The sequence below is a fragment of the Stereum hirsutum genome, assembly GCF_000264905.1.
Source record: "Stereum hirsutum FP-91666 SS1 unplaced genomic scaffold STEHIscaffold_1, whole genome shotgun sequence".
NCBI lineage: Eukaryota > Fungi > Basidiomycota > Agaricomycetes > Russulales > Stereaceae > Stereum > Stereum hirsutum.
Genome location: NW_006763131.1, coordinates 3,646,849 through 3,660,521, shown reverse-complemented (window position 1 = coordinate 3,660,521; position 13,673 = coordinate 3,646,849). Strand labels below are relative to the sequence as shown.

The following is a 13,673-nucleotide window of genomic DNA, read 5'->3' as shown; positions in this document are numbered from 1 at the left end:
AATAAATCGTCTCAGCGCCTGTCAGAAAGCGGCGAACGAAACGGTCGCACGGCCCCATCTTATCTTCCCTCGTCCTTTTCCCCTTCTTCTTCACGAACCACCATCTCCATGTCTCGCTGAGCCTCCCGTCCCCAGCCAGCAGACTTTCCTCACCGCAGACAGCGATGCCCTACATCTCCGTATCGTCCCCCAAGTCAGCGACTCGTCCCACCTCAATCTCCTTTTCTTCAGAACGCGGCCCAGGGGCATTCACCCCCCTCGCCGCTCTCCCCCGCAGGAGATCGTCGTCAAACTCCCGCAAACCTTTGTTTCATCTTCCCAATGACCTAGACGACGCTCACGACAACTCTCCCCCACCTTCTCCGCTGGGCCCGGAGACCCCACAGGCAGAGGCAATCCCCTTCCCGACCTCCTCCCCACTCGCGTCACCCGGCATATATTCTCCCTCCCAGCCTCCCAGCCCCAAGCCTATCTCCAGAACGAGTTCATCTTCCACCATCATTCTCTCCAATGGCCGCCCACTCAAACCCTCTCTCAAGTCTTCGTCCTCTTCCTCCATCGCAGATGACGCCGTTCGTGCCCGCCACTCGAGGGCCCAGTCCGAGCCTTCGACACCGTTTTTAGGCGCAAAGAACGTCCACTTCAAGGACAAGGACTCTGGGCTTGAGTCAGTTCGTCTCTTCAAGCGCACAGGCCGTCCCACGGCGGTTTCATCCCCGCCGAACCCAGAAGACACTGAAACCGAGACCGAAGCCGACCAGAACGCGTTCCCCTTCCCTCGTTTCCCATCGGCTTCCTCGCCCTCCTCCATCCCCATCACCGAGCTCGATGCGGAATCACCAAAGTCCTCTGCCGTTCCGGCCAAGAACCCAGACCCATACGCCAACATCCACCTCGAGTCTTTGTCTCTGCCGCCAGCCAGGCCACCCGTGCTGCGCGGTACTGTCCTTGTCCGCAACATCGCCTTCGAGAAACAAGTTGGTGTCCGCTTCACTCTCGATGACTGGACTACCGTTTCAGAGGTCATGGGTACGTACGTCGGTGGCGTCGCTCATCGCGAGGCCATCGCTGGCACCACATCCACCACTACCGTTGGCGACCTCGTAGGTGTTCTCGCCAAAGGTAGTCAGGATCCCTGGGACAGGTTCAGCTTCTCCATTCGCCTCGAGGACTATGAGGCCCGTCTCCCAGAGCGCAATCTCTTCCTCGTCACCCGTTATACCGCCCCAGGCATCGGTGAGTGGTGGGACAACAACCGTGGTCAAAACTACAGCGTGGCATTCCGCGCCAAAGCTCCCGTCTCTGGTAGGAAACGAGGCGCAAGTTCTCCTCTGCCGTCTGCTGCTCCATTCATGGCCAGCGCGGCTCCGCCACCCGCTCAGACGTCACCGCAGCAGGCTAAAGCGACGTTCTCTTTACCTGACTCACCTTCTCCGGCAGCAGACCGGTCTACTCCCGAGTGGTCTCCATCACCTCCCCCTCTCTCCGTCCGCCCTCCGCCTCTCGTCCGCTCACCGTCTGCACCGTCGGGCCCCAAGTCAGCGTACTCACCGATTACCCTCAATCCCATGCTCGCGACACGTCTGAACCTGAAGCACTACGCTGCACCCGCTCGAGGTTCTGCTCCTGCTACCCGTACGCCGTCCGTCCAAAACTCGACGCCTACGTCGCCGTTGACGAGATCCATCGGAGGGCAGCCCGTGACGGAATCGCGCCCGGAGCCCGAGTTGAGGAGTCCGTCGGTTGACCGCCAGTCATCCCCTACGATGTCCTCCATGTTGGGTTTGAGCTTCATGGAGCGCGAACAGAGCAACGAGAAGGAGAACGTCTCTCTGTCGGTGGTTGACGTGGACGGTAAGGCCGAAGATGAAGGATTTTCGAGTGCTGGGGAAGATGGGGAGGGAGAGGTGGACTCCAAGCCCCGGCTGACGACGCCTTCGAAAGAGACTGGTCGCCTCACGCCTCCCACGACTCGCCGATTCCCTGCCTTGTCTGTCCAGATCTCTCACGGCTCTAATTCTCCTCGTCGATCGCCTTCGCCTACATACATCCCTACGCCACCTTCACAGTCGCCTGCGTCCTCTCGGTCTCCTTCGCCCTCACCGACACTTCTTGATCCGAGCGCCATGAACCCGTCTGATTCGACGTATGCCGCTTTCCTCAGACAGTGGTGCTTTGCCGCACCTCCGCGGTCTGGCGCGATCGGTGAGGCCGGGTTTTCAAGTGGGCTTACACCTCTGGGCGGCGGCATGCCCGGGATCGGTGGTATGGGCAACACGATGGGCGTGGAGGCTGTCGGGATGATGGGCTGAGCTTGCTCGCGAGCGTTGAGTCTTTGTGAGGGTTGATTGGTTAGTCGTTCTATCTGTTCGTGTCGATCATCGTTTCTGACACGACCTTTTACCCCATAGCTTCGAGAAAGCGGTTGTGCTGCTAGGGCCTCAACCGCGGAATGGAATCGCTACGCGGTGTATATCGGGAAAGCGTGGCGATTCCTGCTCGTAGCGCAGAGGTCTTGGTCTCTCAGCGCGCTGTGCCCCATAGGCACGGTTGCGCTTCTAACGATATGGTTACTTATTGGACTTTGTTGTCTGACGTCGCATTTTGCTCTGTTATTCTTCTACTCCAACATCCATCACTCCAATACATCTACATAGCCTTCCGCCTCACACCCATAAAGTGAGCGGAACAAAACATCCTTTTCTCTGTAACGTCTTCCTTGGCTTTCTTTTCTTCTCATTGTACCTATCGACAGCTTAGCTCATTTCCTCTCACTCGCGATTTTCTTACCCACACGGATACGCTTGACGATTTTTTCGTCGTTCCTCCCCATCCCCTTCCTGTCTTTACGTGCCAGTCTTTACCGGGTTCGTGTCCACGTCATTGCTAGCAATTCCATTACGAACATTCACGACGCAACATTCTAGCCCTCCCAGTCCCGAATCCTACATACCTCGTGCTCATCCCTCGTTCTCTTACGTACCATCGACTCCAATAACCGTTCCCCATTGGTCACACTCGAGCCGCTTTCCCTTTCTGAGTATCGTTCCTGTCGTTTGTCGGTGTCTAGCGCTGTCGTCAGCTGTGTCTCAGTACCCTTCCGCTTCACACTCCCCTTTTTTTGCATCACCATAACCATATATCCCCCGTCGTCCCCACCTATCATCACATCACCACCACCATCCATCATCATCAAAACGACCCGCTGGGGTTCTCACCGCCAGTTTCGTACGTCTGTTTTGCATTCTTCGCGTACGCTCCCCATTTCTTTCTTCCTTTCGCCGGCCCCCATTCCTATCTCCATCCCCGCATATCCCATTCCTAGCCGTCTCCCCGTCATCCTTCCTTCCATCCTTCCATATTCGATACTATATCACATTTTCACCATCTGGATCGTTCTATCTGTGCTGTCTGGTTACGGTGGCTCATCCATTCTGCATCATAATAGATTCGCGCATGCTTTCCTCTTAGAAGGGAGCGTTGGCGTTTTGCTTCTTCATCGCACGGGCTCCCTAGTCCCTGCCAACCTCCAACGAAACTCCAACTAACTCGGAGGAAACTCGTCGCAACTGGGCTTGCTCTGCGGATGCCACTGTTCTCCGCAATAGCCAACGACAGTGCTTCCACCTCAATTTATCCTCTATATTTCTTTCCCCTTTCATATGACCCCGTTGTCTCTCTCATCTGTACTCTAAAATCTCTCAGTCCCTCGTGTGCGTGAGTGAGCGGGGGTGTATGTACGCTATACTTAGACATTGACTTGCTTGGTGCTTCTCACAGGGGGCACCCATTTCCTTCTCTCTGTTTTTCTCTTGTCTTTCACCTCTGCTTCATCTGCTCGTTTTCACTCTGATCACCCTCATACTTCTCGCATTCTTGCTCGTTGTCTTTTGGTCCGGTATACACGAAACATCACTAACCCAGATCTCAAGACTCGTTAGTTCGTACTTCCCCGGTTTCTTTCTTTTTATCACCTTCCTGCGTCTCATTTTTCGTCTTTCGTCTTCCGTTTTACATATGCAATCAACCCTCTCGCCAACCAATTATTCATCCTTCATCCCCCATCTCGTTCCAACCTCCCTCTTCCCCTTCGCCCCTTCGCCACATCTGTCAATCCTCGTTATTCCTTTCGCCGTAGGCTATGCTCATACGATGGCCCCATTCGCATCCAGTTTCATGGCTCGATAGATCATTTGTACTTGTATCTCCCCTCTCACTCTCACTCTCAATGATGATTCGTTTTCTCTGCATTGTTAGACTTGATGATCTGATCCGAATTGTCGAAGTCTTTGGTTTGACGTGCTCAAGTCACTGCATGACGAGCGATGATGGCGCAGGCGTTGGGGCGTTTCGATGTCGTATCCTGCCTGCGAGATACATTATACATTGAACGACGCTACGAATATGCACCATGGCCAAGGGCGCAGCACATTTGCGCCATTGGCAGGCGCCACTTGCAATTGTGGTATGTACAGGAGACCAGTGTGTACCGGAGCGCGCCACACCTCGTCAGGCGCAGTGCCACACAATCGCGAAGTACGAACGCAGCGCCGATCGGTCGGGTCCTCCGCAATCCTCTGAATTTCGAATTCAAGTCAATCTATCAAAATTCGAAAATGCGGGGCGGTGCAGGAGGCAAGGCGATTTATTACAAATACTTTTTGAGTTGCCGACGCCGTAGAACACCGTGCCGAGTGGGACCGGTTTCGGATTCAGAATCCGGCGGGCCTTGCAACGCAACGTGTTTTCGCTCTGTCAATGTTCCACTCCTTCCGTGTCCCGAGTCAAAGCTGTATGTAGGTCGCCGTCGCGGATTGGGAGGGTACTCTCTTGGGTCTCAGCTTTGTCTTTGTGTTACATGCTTGTCTCGGGTACCTTCCAGGACTTTCGTCCGAGTCCGATGCTCTACTTGTGCTTGCTCCGTCCGAGACCACTGGCAGGCTCCAACGATATTCAGACTCGGATAGCCTCGGAATACGAACGTGCAGGAACACTGGCTTGTGGGCACAGGACACTGTACAGCAATGAATGGATAGAGTTTTGTCTTGGTTTGATAGACCCCACCGTACACCACCGTCCTACAAATACAAAAGCACTCGAGAGGTCTCTGGATCCGTCGAGGCTCGAGAAAACTCGGAGGAGGACGGAGAGATGGGGAGAGGTACGCACTTTGAACCGTTCGGCATTCATCAATCATCTCCTGACTCAGAGGAGAAGATAACGGTGGCACTGCAGTCATTCTGCGTTAGCAAAGGCTCGGAGACGCCGGAAGGAGCACCGTTACAGCGTACAGCCTCAGTCGCCCGGCCCCTGTTTCTGGAATGGATAACTCTTTGTGGTTCCCTATCCGGATAGGAAGGAAGGAGAGGCTAATTCTTCGGGTATGGTTGGTACACAGTGAAGCCGCATAGGCCGTTTCGGCTTATCGAGGAATAATCCACGCGTCGGAAATGAGGCCCAGGGCGGTCGTTATCCATGTTCGAAAAGATAACCGTGTCTCTTCTCTTCGGATGCTCAGGTGTAGAATGCGTGTCGTCGATGAATCTCACGGTATTCTCATTTCGAAGAACGGTGCCGCCCGACGTTGCAGTTCGCGAGCGTGTATTCCCCACTGATCATGATGCATCAAGATGCGGGGATTATTGGCTGCATGAAGAAGTTCTTCTCAGTGCGGGGTGGGATTCAAGCCGGCGGCGTGCACGTAGGTGCGCATGTGTACGGTGTGTGTATCATTGATTCCTCCTCATCCGCAAAGGGAACTATTAATGCATTATTTATACCTCAGTCCAGAGAGGATGTGGCATCAGATGATTTTGCTCGCCGTCCTGATGCAACGGACGCTTATTCCTGCTTTTGGCCCAGACGCTATCTCCAGTAACCAGATTTGTCAGCGGCATGATTTTGTTCGACGACTGCTCGAACGCCATCTTTCAGATGCCTTGTTCTGTGTACACCTGTGGGTGCGTAGTGCATCCGCGAGTTCTTCTTAGAAATATTATACAGCTGGTTCTCCCCTATCTGATATTCCCAGCTCACAATCAACGCCCTAGCCAAGCCTGCATGATCGCAGTGCTGATTGACCATATGTCGAAAACAAAGAAAAAAAACCTGCGAGCCGAAACAACGCTAGAACGTCACCCCTACCTTGAACATCATGGCACGCCTGCTTGGCGCATGCGACTCTTACAAAACACTGTATGGGCGTCGGTGGCTTGCTTCTTCTGATTCGACGAGCGCAGCGGTTTCTTCGTCCCAAATTTATCTTCTTCACTACTCCTACAGTTACTGACTGTTTTGACAGACAGACACAGGCCGGCTATTGTCGTCGTCGTGACATTTTACGTCCAAGAAGATCACTAAGCGCTTTCTTTGTACACCTCACTCGCACGCAAAGACACCCTCACGCACCCTTGATATCATGAGAAGTGACGCTCCGAACGACGATGCCGAGTCTCATTTGGTCTCATGGTTCTCGAGGGCTATTCATGGGGAAGATTGACGAGCGTTCGTCCAGGAAGGACTTCGAACGGAATGACGACGGCGCACAATGACGGTGGAATCAAACATGGTGAGTCATGTCTGATCTTCTGATATGAGTTTGAGGAAGGGAAGAGAGCAGAACGAAACTAATAGACAGCTTGCGTCGTTTGCGATTGCATGTTTCTACCCGTGTTAGCAAGCGCTCCGACCGTTCACCGTTGCGTCTGGTTGGACGGGTGGCCCGTGTGTGAAGTCGAGCTTCAGGAACGCTTGGAAATTTCTGTCTGCCACGTCAAAGCTATACTGCTTCTCGAAACGGCTTCTCATTCAGTCGGAATCTGGAATCCTCCAAGGTCGATTGGACGGAACGAGGTGCGAGTGCATATGGCAATATAATTTCGAACATCAGAAAGTATCCATGAAACAACGCTTGCCGCAGCGCTCGCTCGCTCGCTGCATCCTCATCCGCACACCAAACATAGCATGACTTCATTAAAGGAAGAGCCTTCGGTGCGTGCGTCTTCCCGCTGCGTCGCCATCACAATATTACTACTCATCGTATGTGCGCTTGTGGAAAATCGGGTCACTCTACCGATGTTCCAGGCTACGCCAGTCAGTCCCTGATGCGAGAGTCTTCGTATCATAGCTGTGGTCAACCACAGATGACGTTCTCATCCTACTGTAGGCACAAGTGGCTAAGACAAGCCTGGCTCTAGCTCTACATGGGCGTAGACTTATGGGTCATATTCTGGTTGGGATCGCGTGAGTCCCGGTAGCACTGGGTTGATGACGTCCCAACTTCTTGCGCAGTTTGCGGCCAGTGCTCGTTTGTTTTTCTTTGTGTGAGTAGGACTGACGGGACTCGTGATCATGGTCGGCTTTTGTCCTCGTGGACGAATTTGTTTGATGTACCCACTCCAGGTGGGGAGCCCGATGCGCCGTGGTAGTAGAGTCCGATTAGCACGTATAGTTTGCTGTTTGTCTGACCTTGCCGTTCATCGTCCCTTGTCTAGTTGTTCAAGATACTTGTCACTTTCAATCCACGTCGTAGAGCAGAAACTCGTCGAACACTCGCCGAGTAGCTACCTGCTGGACAAAGGTTTTAAACCCATGACGGACTCTTTACCTCTCTAAGCCCTCGTCATAGGACACATGATGCACATCCCAGACTAGTTCGTACCCACCAGTCCCTTCCGTGTCAGATCCCTCCGTATCCAGCTACTCACACTGTTTCTAATTCCATTCAGACATTGAGCTAAATGACCGTACAGTCTTTACCTCACTGGGCAATAAAGACTAATGTCCACAATTTTTCTGTCTTTGGTGCGTCTGTACTATCTACGTTCATCCTTCTTCGCTAAATCTGATGCTCCACACAGTCCGCCGACGACTCGAGGCTCATTTACAGATGACTCCACTCCGTGGATAAAAGTCTATTATTATCCAGATTGAACTGCTGGGAACTGCACGCTGAATGACCTGTGAACGTCTGAGTGCCTAAGTACTTCGGGCGATTATTGAACGACCGACTGGGATTGACCTGAGTCCAAAGTGTCTCGACGCCTTGCCGTGGCCAGCCTCTGACCCCAGGTACGTCTTTTCCCGCTCTTCCCGCCACTGCTTCTTCTTCATCTCCAGGCTCATGAGGACTAATGGGCCATCTGGAAACTTCTTCGCTCCGCATGTTCTCCCGCCGCGAGTATAGAGCGGATATGTTGGTCGCCAACTCCGATCGAGCTTGCACCTGGATAGCTGAACGTTGTTTTGCAGGATTGTCTAGATCTGCGGATAATAGAGCCTTTTTTCTCAGCTCACCGCTGAGCCCAACAACACCACCGCAAAGTACAACCTTACTGCGCCTCGCCCTTCCTAACATATCGGTGGAAGTGGATCTCTCGCTGTTGTGGCAGGAGGTCCCTATGACAAAGGCCCATACCATACTCCGACTAGTTCCACTAAACGCCGCAAACTTCGAGTTCTTGCGCCTCCTTCCCCTTTTGTATGTCAGTCGAATTTAGCTCTGATTCATGAAACCTAGTATGAAGCGAGTCCCATCCGCTCTAGCCTCCCAAACGAGGACATTTGTACCAAAACCACGTCGGGATTCGGATGCGTGTCTGCGCGCGGCTACGCCTCCTGTCTCTGTGTTCTCATCATAGTCTGAAAGCGGGTGGGTGCAGGCGCACTTACGACGCAAGATGCCTGGAAGGAGTCGGAAGGCAGTTGGTGAGCTCTATAAGTTTATAACTGGAGCGCAGCAGTCATGGATGTGTACGTGTAAGCATTTGAGCAGCAGAAGGAAGCCTGCCCAAGCATGGACCTCATCCCAATCAACAAAAGTCTGACGAGGGAAACAAATGGTCGGTAGACCAGAGAATTTACTGATCCTCGCCACTTGTCGTGTCCATGCAGCAGACCACACTCACCAAGACGGATGATCAGTAGTGCTGTCTATGTAACTATGTACACAGGCCCTGAAAGGCCATATAGGAACTATCAACGATCTCAGGCCGGCAAGCCCGCGAAATATAAAGATACAAAGGACAACAAGCAAGCAGACGGAGGACGCTAATCAGCAAACATGGATAGCAAGCACAACAAGCATAACTAGTACTGTGGGATAAAAATCAAATCAAATCGAAAAAGGTAGAAGGAAAGAGTGATGCGATAACGCAAAGAGCCAAGAAAGAAACAAATACATCAGAATTGAAACTTCGCCTTGACGCCCAGCATACATCTAGTCGTCGTCGTGGGTTTCGCCTTTATAGATCGAGCATGAAAGCAAGCAATGCGAAGGTCAAGCGTTGAGATGATATGAGATGGAGGAAGACCCGAGATCGTAGTGTGTATATGTGACTGGGAGGAAATCATTGTTCCCCGCCGCCAGCGAGCTCTAGGATGAGTCGACAGGCGACGTCCATGAAGATGAACGGCGAGACGATCTCGTCCTCCTTGACCTCCCTCTCTGACCCTGCCTCAGACGTGGTGTCCGGGACTGCCATATCGAACTTGCTTGCGCCTGGGTCTGTTGAGGCTTTGTACGATCGTTTGTGGTGGAAGTCGACCAAGTAGTTGATCGAGTCCACCATGTACAGTTGCAAGTTCATCATGACCTGTGATACATAGCAAGGTGAGCTCCAGCTCAGGATCTAAGAGCGGAAAGCGATGAAGAAACATACTACAACGTCGTTGACTCGGATCCGCGTCTCTACGAAGTAGATCGATGCGGCAGCCTTCAGGTCAACATGATCACCATCATACTCTCGGGCTCTCTCCATCTTCGAGCCCTTCTTCTTCCCTTGGAGACTCGCCATCCCCAAACCACCCAACGTCTCCTTCTCCTTCCACTCCATCCCCAGTGTCTTCAACGTCCTATAGATCTCTAACATCACCTCCATCGGCGGCGACCGACTCCGAATGCCAAAGTGCCATTTCGTCCGGTGTTGTTTCTTCTCCTTCGGCGTACCCGACCGTTTCGCGGAGGCATAGGAGGCGAGATGGTGCTGTTCAGGGAATTGGTCGGGCAGTGATGAGTTCAGGACGGCGAAGTTGTTGATCTCGGCTTGGTGTTCTTGTGGCGTGGAGAAGTCGAGGCCGTCGTCTATTTCATCTTCGTCGTCGTCTTCGTACTCGTTGAACTCGGTTTCGAACGGGTTCTCCTTGTTCTCCCCTCCACCCGGTGAAATGGCGCCAGGAGAAACGACGTTTCGAGGCTAAAGGAGAAGTTCTAAGCCGTGGAAGTCAAAAGCAAGATGATGGAAACGTACATCCATAGCAGCGACCTGTGCCTCCCGTTCTTGCTCCTCGAAAGCCGCCACTGACGCGTTGTCAGTCATTACGTAGAACGGACACACAAAATTCAGACTCACAATCTCGGCCTAGCCTCCGCTTGTCTCTCAAAAGCATGTATGCCACCTTGACCGCATTCCCTTGTGAACCATCGTCTCGCCTCAAACACTCCCAAACGTCTTCCTTGTCCACGCCCTCGATCTTCGATGCCAGCTCCTCAACTACATCATCCTCTATTCTGCCCAGGCCGTCGATGATCTCGAAGTCAAGAGGTTTGGCGGGAACGACGAGTGATGATAATGAGCCAAGGACAGGTCCTGGTGGAGGTGGTAGAGGTTGAAGGTATCTGGGGAGGTCGGTCGTGTAGAACGGGTGTTGTGTGATTTCCTGGACGGTAATGCGTCGGACGGGATCCACGGCGAGCATTTGATTGATGAGGTGACGAGCATCAGGAGACAGAGAGGACGGCATGTGGTATTGTCCCTCTAAAAATAGGGGGTCTGTGAGCAGCGGACGGAGTATTATTATTGTCGGAGCGAGGCGTACGGCTAATTTTCGTGAAGAGCGTCTGGACATCGTCGTCTTCAAATGGCAATCGTCCACAAAGCATGACATAGAGGATAACACCACAGCTCCAGACATCGATCTCCGGTCCCGTGTATAGTCCCCCACGGATGACTTCTGGTGCTGCATAGTTCGGGCTGCCACAGCTGGTTTTGAGGAAGTCGCCGTCCTTGATCTCGTTGGACAGACCGAAGTCAGCAATCTTGACGTTGAGGTCATCATCGAGAAGCACGTTCTCCGGCTTGAGATCTCGGTGGACGATCTTCAGCTTGTGACTGTACTCGATCCCGGAGATGAGCTGCTGAAAGAATCGCCGTGCCTGGGGCTCTGGCATGCGTCCATTCTCGACAATGTAATTGAACAGTTCTCCGCCGGCATATTCGAGGACAATGACAATATCTGTGTCTGTCGAGATGACTTCGTATCTGTCGCGAGCTTGTCGTAAGTATATGGCCCTGATAGAGTACGGGGGAGGACGCACAGCTTGATAATATGTGGGTGCCGTAGAGTACGCATATATTCGACCTCGCGCTGGACTCTGTTTTTCGTCCTTGTCTGCTGAATGACCTGTTTTGAGATGAACTTCATGGCGACCTTATGACCCGTCAACTTGTGCGTGGCCACTGGAGGAACGGCATGGGCCACCGTGAGCTCTTTGAGCAGGAAATGTAAGACACGTAGGAGACGCACTCTTGACTTTTCCGAACGTTCCCTCCGCGATCTCCTGTGTTACTGTGTACTCGCCGAGAGCGGTGAGGGGGAGGGGCTTGAAGCCATTGCTAATAGAGTCGGCCATGTCGTCGGGGATGTGCTCGTCGACGCAGTGCGGGGCGAGCGGGGTAAGTCTGTTTGGCCCTTGTTTGGCCACCAAAGACTACTCGTATTTAGCTGACGTAATACACGTTACGCACGGCACGCCACCCACCGACTGCCACCGAATCAGAGTACAGTTAATTCGCAACAAATAATTCTGCCGATAAACAGCGCATTATATATGCAGGGCGCATAAAGTATGAAATTACAATAGAAATTACAATATACACAACAGTCTTACATGACTTTTGGAACTTTCTGTCTGCAGAAACAAGGACGCATAACAATGAAAATTTGAAACGCGGCTACTGTATGCTGAAACTTACTGACTGGTCTGTTTCTCTCAAAGCGCTCAATTCCGGGAGGTATACCGTAGCAGTGTAAGCGAGCATAAATGGGCGAGAAAATCAACCAAAATATGGGAAAACGAGAGGAGTCCGGAACATTCCGAGCATTACGGCGGCGCTTCGGTACTCGTAGCACGTGCAAAGCGTGTCAGTTCGGAACCGAAAGAACGCGACTCGCTCTTTGCTCATAAACTCATACTTCAACGCAGCTTCAAGCGTCGATAGGCCCGAGCTCTTGTCTCTCCATCTCGTTTCTGCCTCACACCTTCGTGCGTAAGTGTTATTGATACTATGTCGCCCAAGATTCTGACTGAAATACTCATGATGACACGTAAACGTGTAGCAATAATTCTGCAGAAAGACCCCCACATCTATCATGACAGTCCTTACGAAAGAAGAGTGCGTCAATTTCCTGGACAGCTGTCTATGGAAAGCGAAAATCTGAAGGTTCTTCTTCTATACAGTATAGAGATTGCGACTCGGGCAGCCGACCATTTCACGCGACTATACTATAGCACCTACGACTCCTCCACGCGCATCGACGACCTGCCCAACTTCTATCGCAGCAACTCAGCTTTAACATGGAATGGGACCCCCTATGAGGGTATAGAGGGTGTTCGTGATCTCATTACACGTATGCCAAAGACAAAGCACGAAGTCCAGTCTTTCGATTGCCATCCTATCCCAGGTGCGTTCTCCCCGGTTCGCGACGTAGCGCAAGGCTGACTCGTTTGGCCGTGTCCTCGCAGGCAGTCAACCTCCGTCTCTTCTTATAACAGTCTCTGGGACAGTGACTCATGGAGGTGGACCGGCTGCTAATCCAGCGTCGACGCCTGCGAAGTCCATCGAAGGACACCCTCGCGTGTTCTCCCAGACATTCATGCTCGTGCCGGACGCGACGGCGGTTGCTGCTGCAGGGGAGGTTGCGAAGTACTACATCAACGCAGATTCTCTCAGATTTGTTGGTTGACAGCGTCAGAGACGTCAAGGTGCGGTTTATGGTATCAATTCAATGGGTGCGTCCCTCTGCCACGCTGTTTTTCATCATTTTACCAATGCTCTATGCTGCTTCCATAGGAATTTCCCGCACTAAACACAGAGCTTCCCGCTTATCTACAGTGCGGCGGGCTACAAGAAGACACTTGCCATCAATATCAAGGTTAACGCAAGGCAATCGAGCCCCCAGACTATCAGTCTACCACTCGAATCAGAGCACATCGAGATGGGAAAGGATCCCCAACGGTCCTGAGCGGCGGAATAATGAAGTGTCATCGTTGATGTAGCCTTTCCTTCCCTTACATCCTTCCCCGACGATCCGAATGAGCATCTGCTGTTGCACCTCATTCAAAGCAATGCATTCCATTTTGTCCATAAATATCGAGGCTTTTGATTTTGCTTTTTGACCAGTTGCTTCGTGAACGCCCAGGTGACCAACCAAATCTCTCTATCCTGACAGAACTAGCGGTAAGGCTCGTTTGCATGCAAACGATTATTTCTTGTGAGCACCTCACATCTTTCAGTGCTGGGCAACGTTTATCGGCGCAAGGGTAGCTCTTGTGAGTGGTTCGTTCTGAAGAACTAATGCTTCCGTATTGACCATAATGAATTTTCAACTACAGGTACGTAGCAATGTGACCTGCGACAGGCTGAAACGCGGTGCAGGCGGACCACAACATGAAC

General features: G+C 52.3%; 4 protein-coding genes across 4 annotated transcripts; 3 read left to right on the top strand and 1 right to left on the bottom strand.

Annotated features, from left to right (window-relative positions):
- Positions 1 to 92: 92 nt before the first annotated feature.
- Positions 93 to 4,125, top strand: STEHIDRAFT_117853 (uncharacterized protein). The gene is made up of 3 exons (XM_007299109.1): positions 93 to 2,351; positions 2,412 to 3,228; positions 3,449 to 4,125. The coding sequence occupies exon 1, from the start codon at positions 165 to 167 to the stop codon at positions 2,310 to 2,312; it is 2,148 nt and encodes a 715-aa protein (XP_007299171.1). The 5' UTR covers positions 93 to 164; the 3' UTR covers positions 2,313 to 2,351; positions 2,412 to 3,228; positions 3,449 to 4,125.
- A 2,244-nt stretch (positions 4,126 to 6,369) lies between these two features.
- STEHIDRAFT_117852 (uncharacterized protein) lies at positions 6,370 to 6,940 on the top strand. The gene is made up of 2 exons (XM_007299108.1): positions 6,370 to 6,568; positions 6,677 to 6,940. The coding sequence occupies exons 1-2, from the start codon at positions 6,466 to 6,468 to the stop codon at positions 6,874 to 6,876; spliced, it is 303 nt and encodes a 100-aa protein (XP_007299170.1). The 5' UTR covers positions 6,370 to 6,465; the 3' UTR covers positions 6,877 to 6,940.
- A 1,897-nt stretch (positions 6,941 to 8,837) lies between these two features.
- On the bottom strand, positions 8,838 to 11,655 carry STEHIDRAFT_144168 (snf 1). The gene is made up of 7 exons (XM_007299107.1): positions 11,524 to 11,655; positions 11,315 to 11,456; positions 10,816 to 11,258; positions 10,350 to 10,754; positions 10,248 to 10,297; positions 9,660 to 10,193; positions 8,838 to 9,593 (listed from the first exon to the last, which is right to left on the bottom strand). Exons 1-7 carry the CDS (start codon positions 11,627 to 11,629, stop codon positions 9,348 to 9,350), a joined length of 1,926 nt encoding a protein of 641 aa, XP_007299169.1. The 5' UTR covers positions 11,630 to 11,655; the 3' UTR covers positions 8,838 to 9,347.
- Positions 11,656 to 12,358: 703 nt separating this feature from the next.
- Positions 12,359 to 13,373, top strand: STEHIDRAFT_117849 (NTF2-like protein). The gene is made up of 4 exons (XM_007299106.1): positions 12,359 to 12,392; positions 12,458 to 12,681; positions 12,743 to 13,009; positions 13,071 to 13,373. Exons 1-3 carry the CDS (start codon positions 12,370 to 12,372, stop codon positions 12,961 to 12,963), a joined length of 468 nt encoding a protein of 155 aa, XP_007299168.1. The 5' UTR covers positions 12,359 to 12,369; the 3' UTR covers positions 12,964 to 13,009; positions 13,071 to 13,373.
- The last annotated feature ends 300 nt before the right edge of the window (positions 13,374 to 13,673 follow it).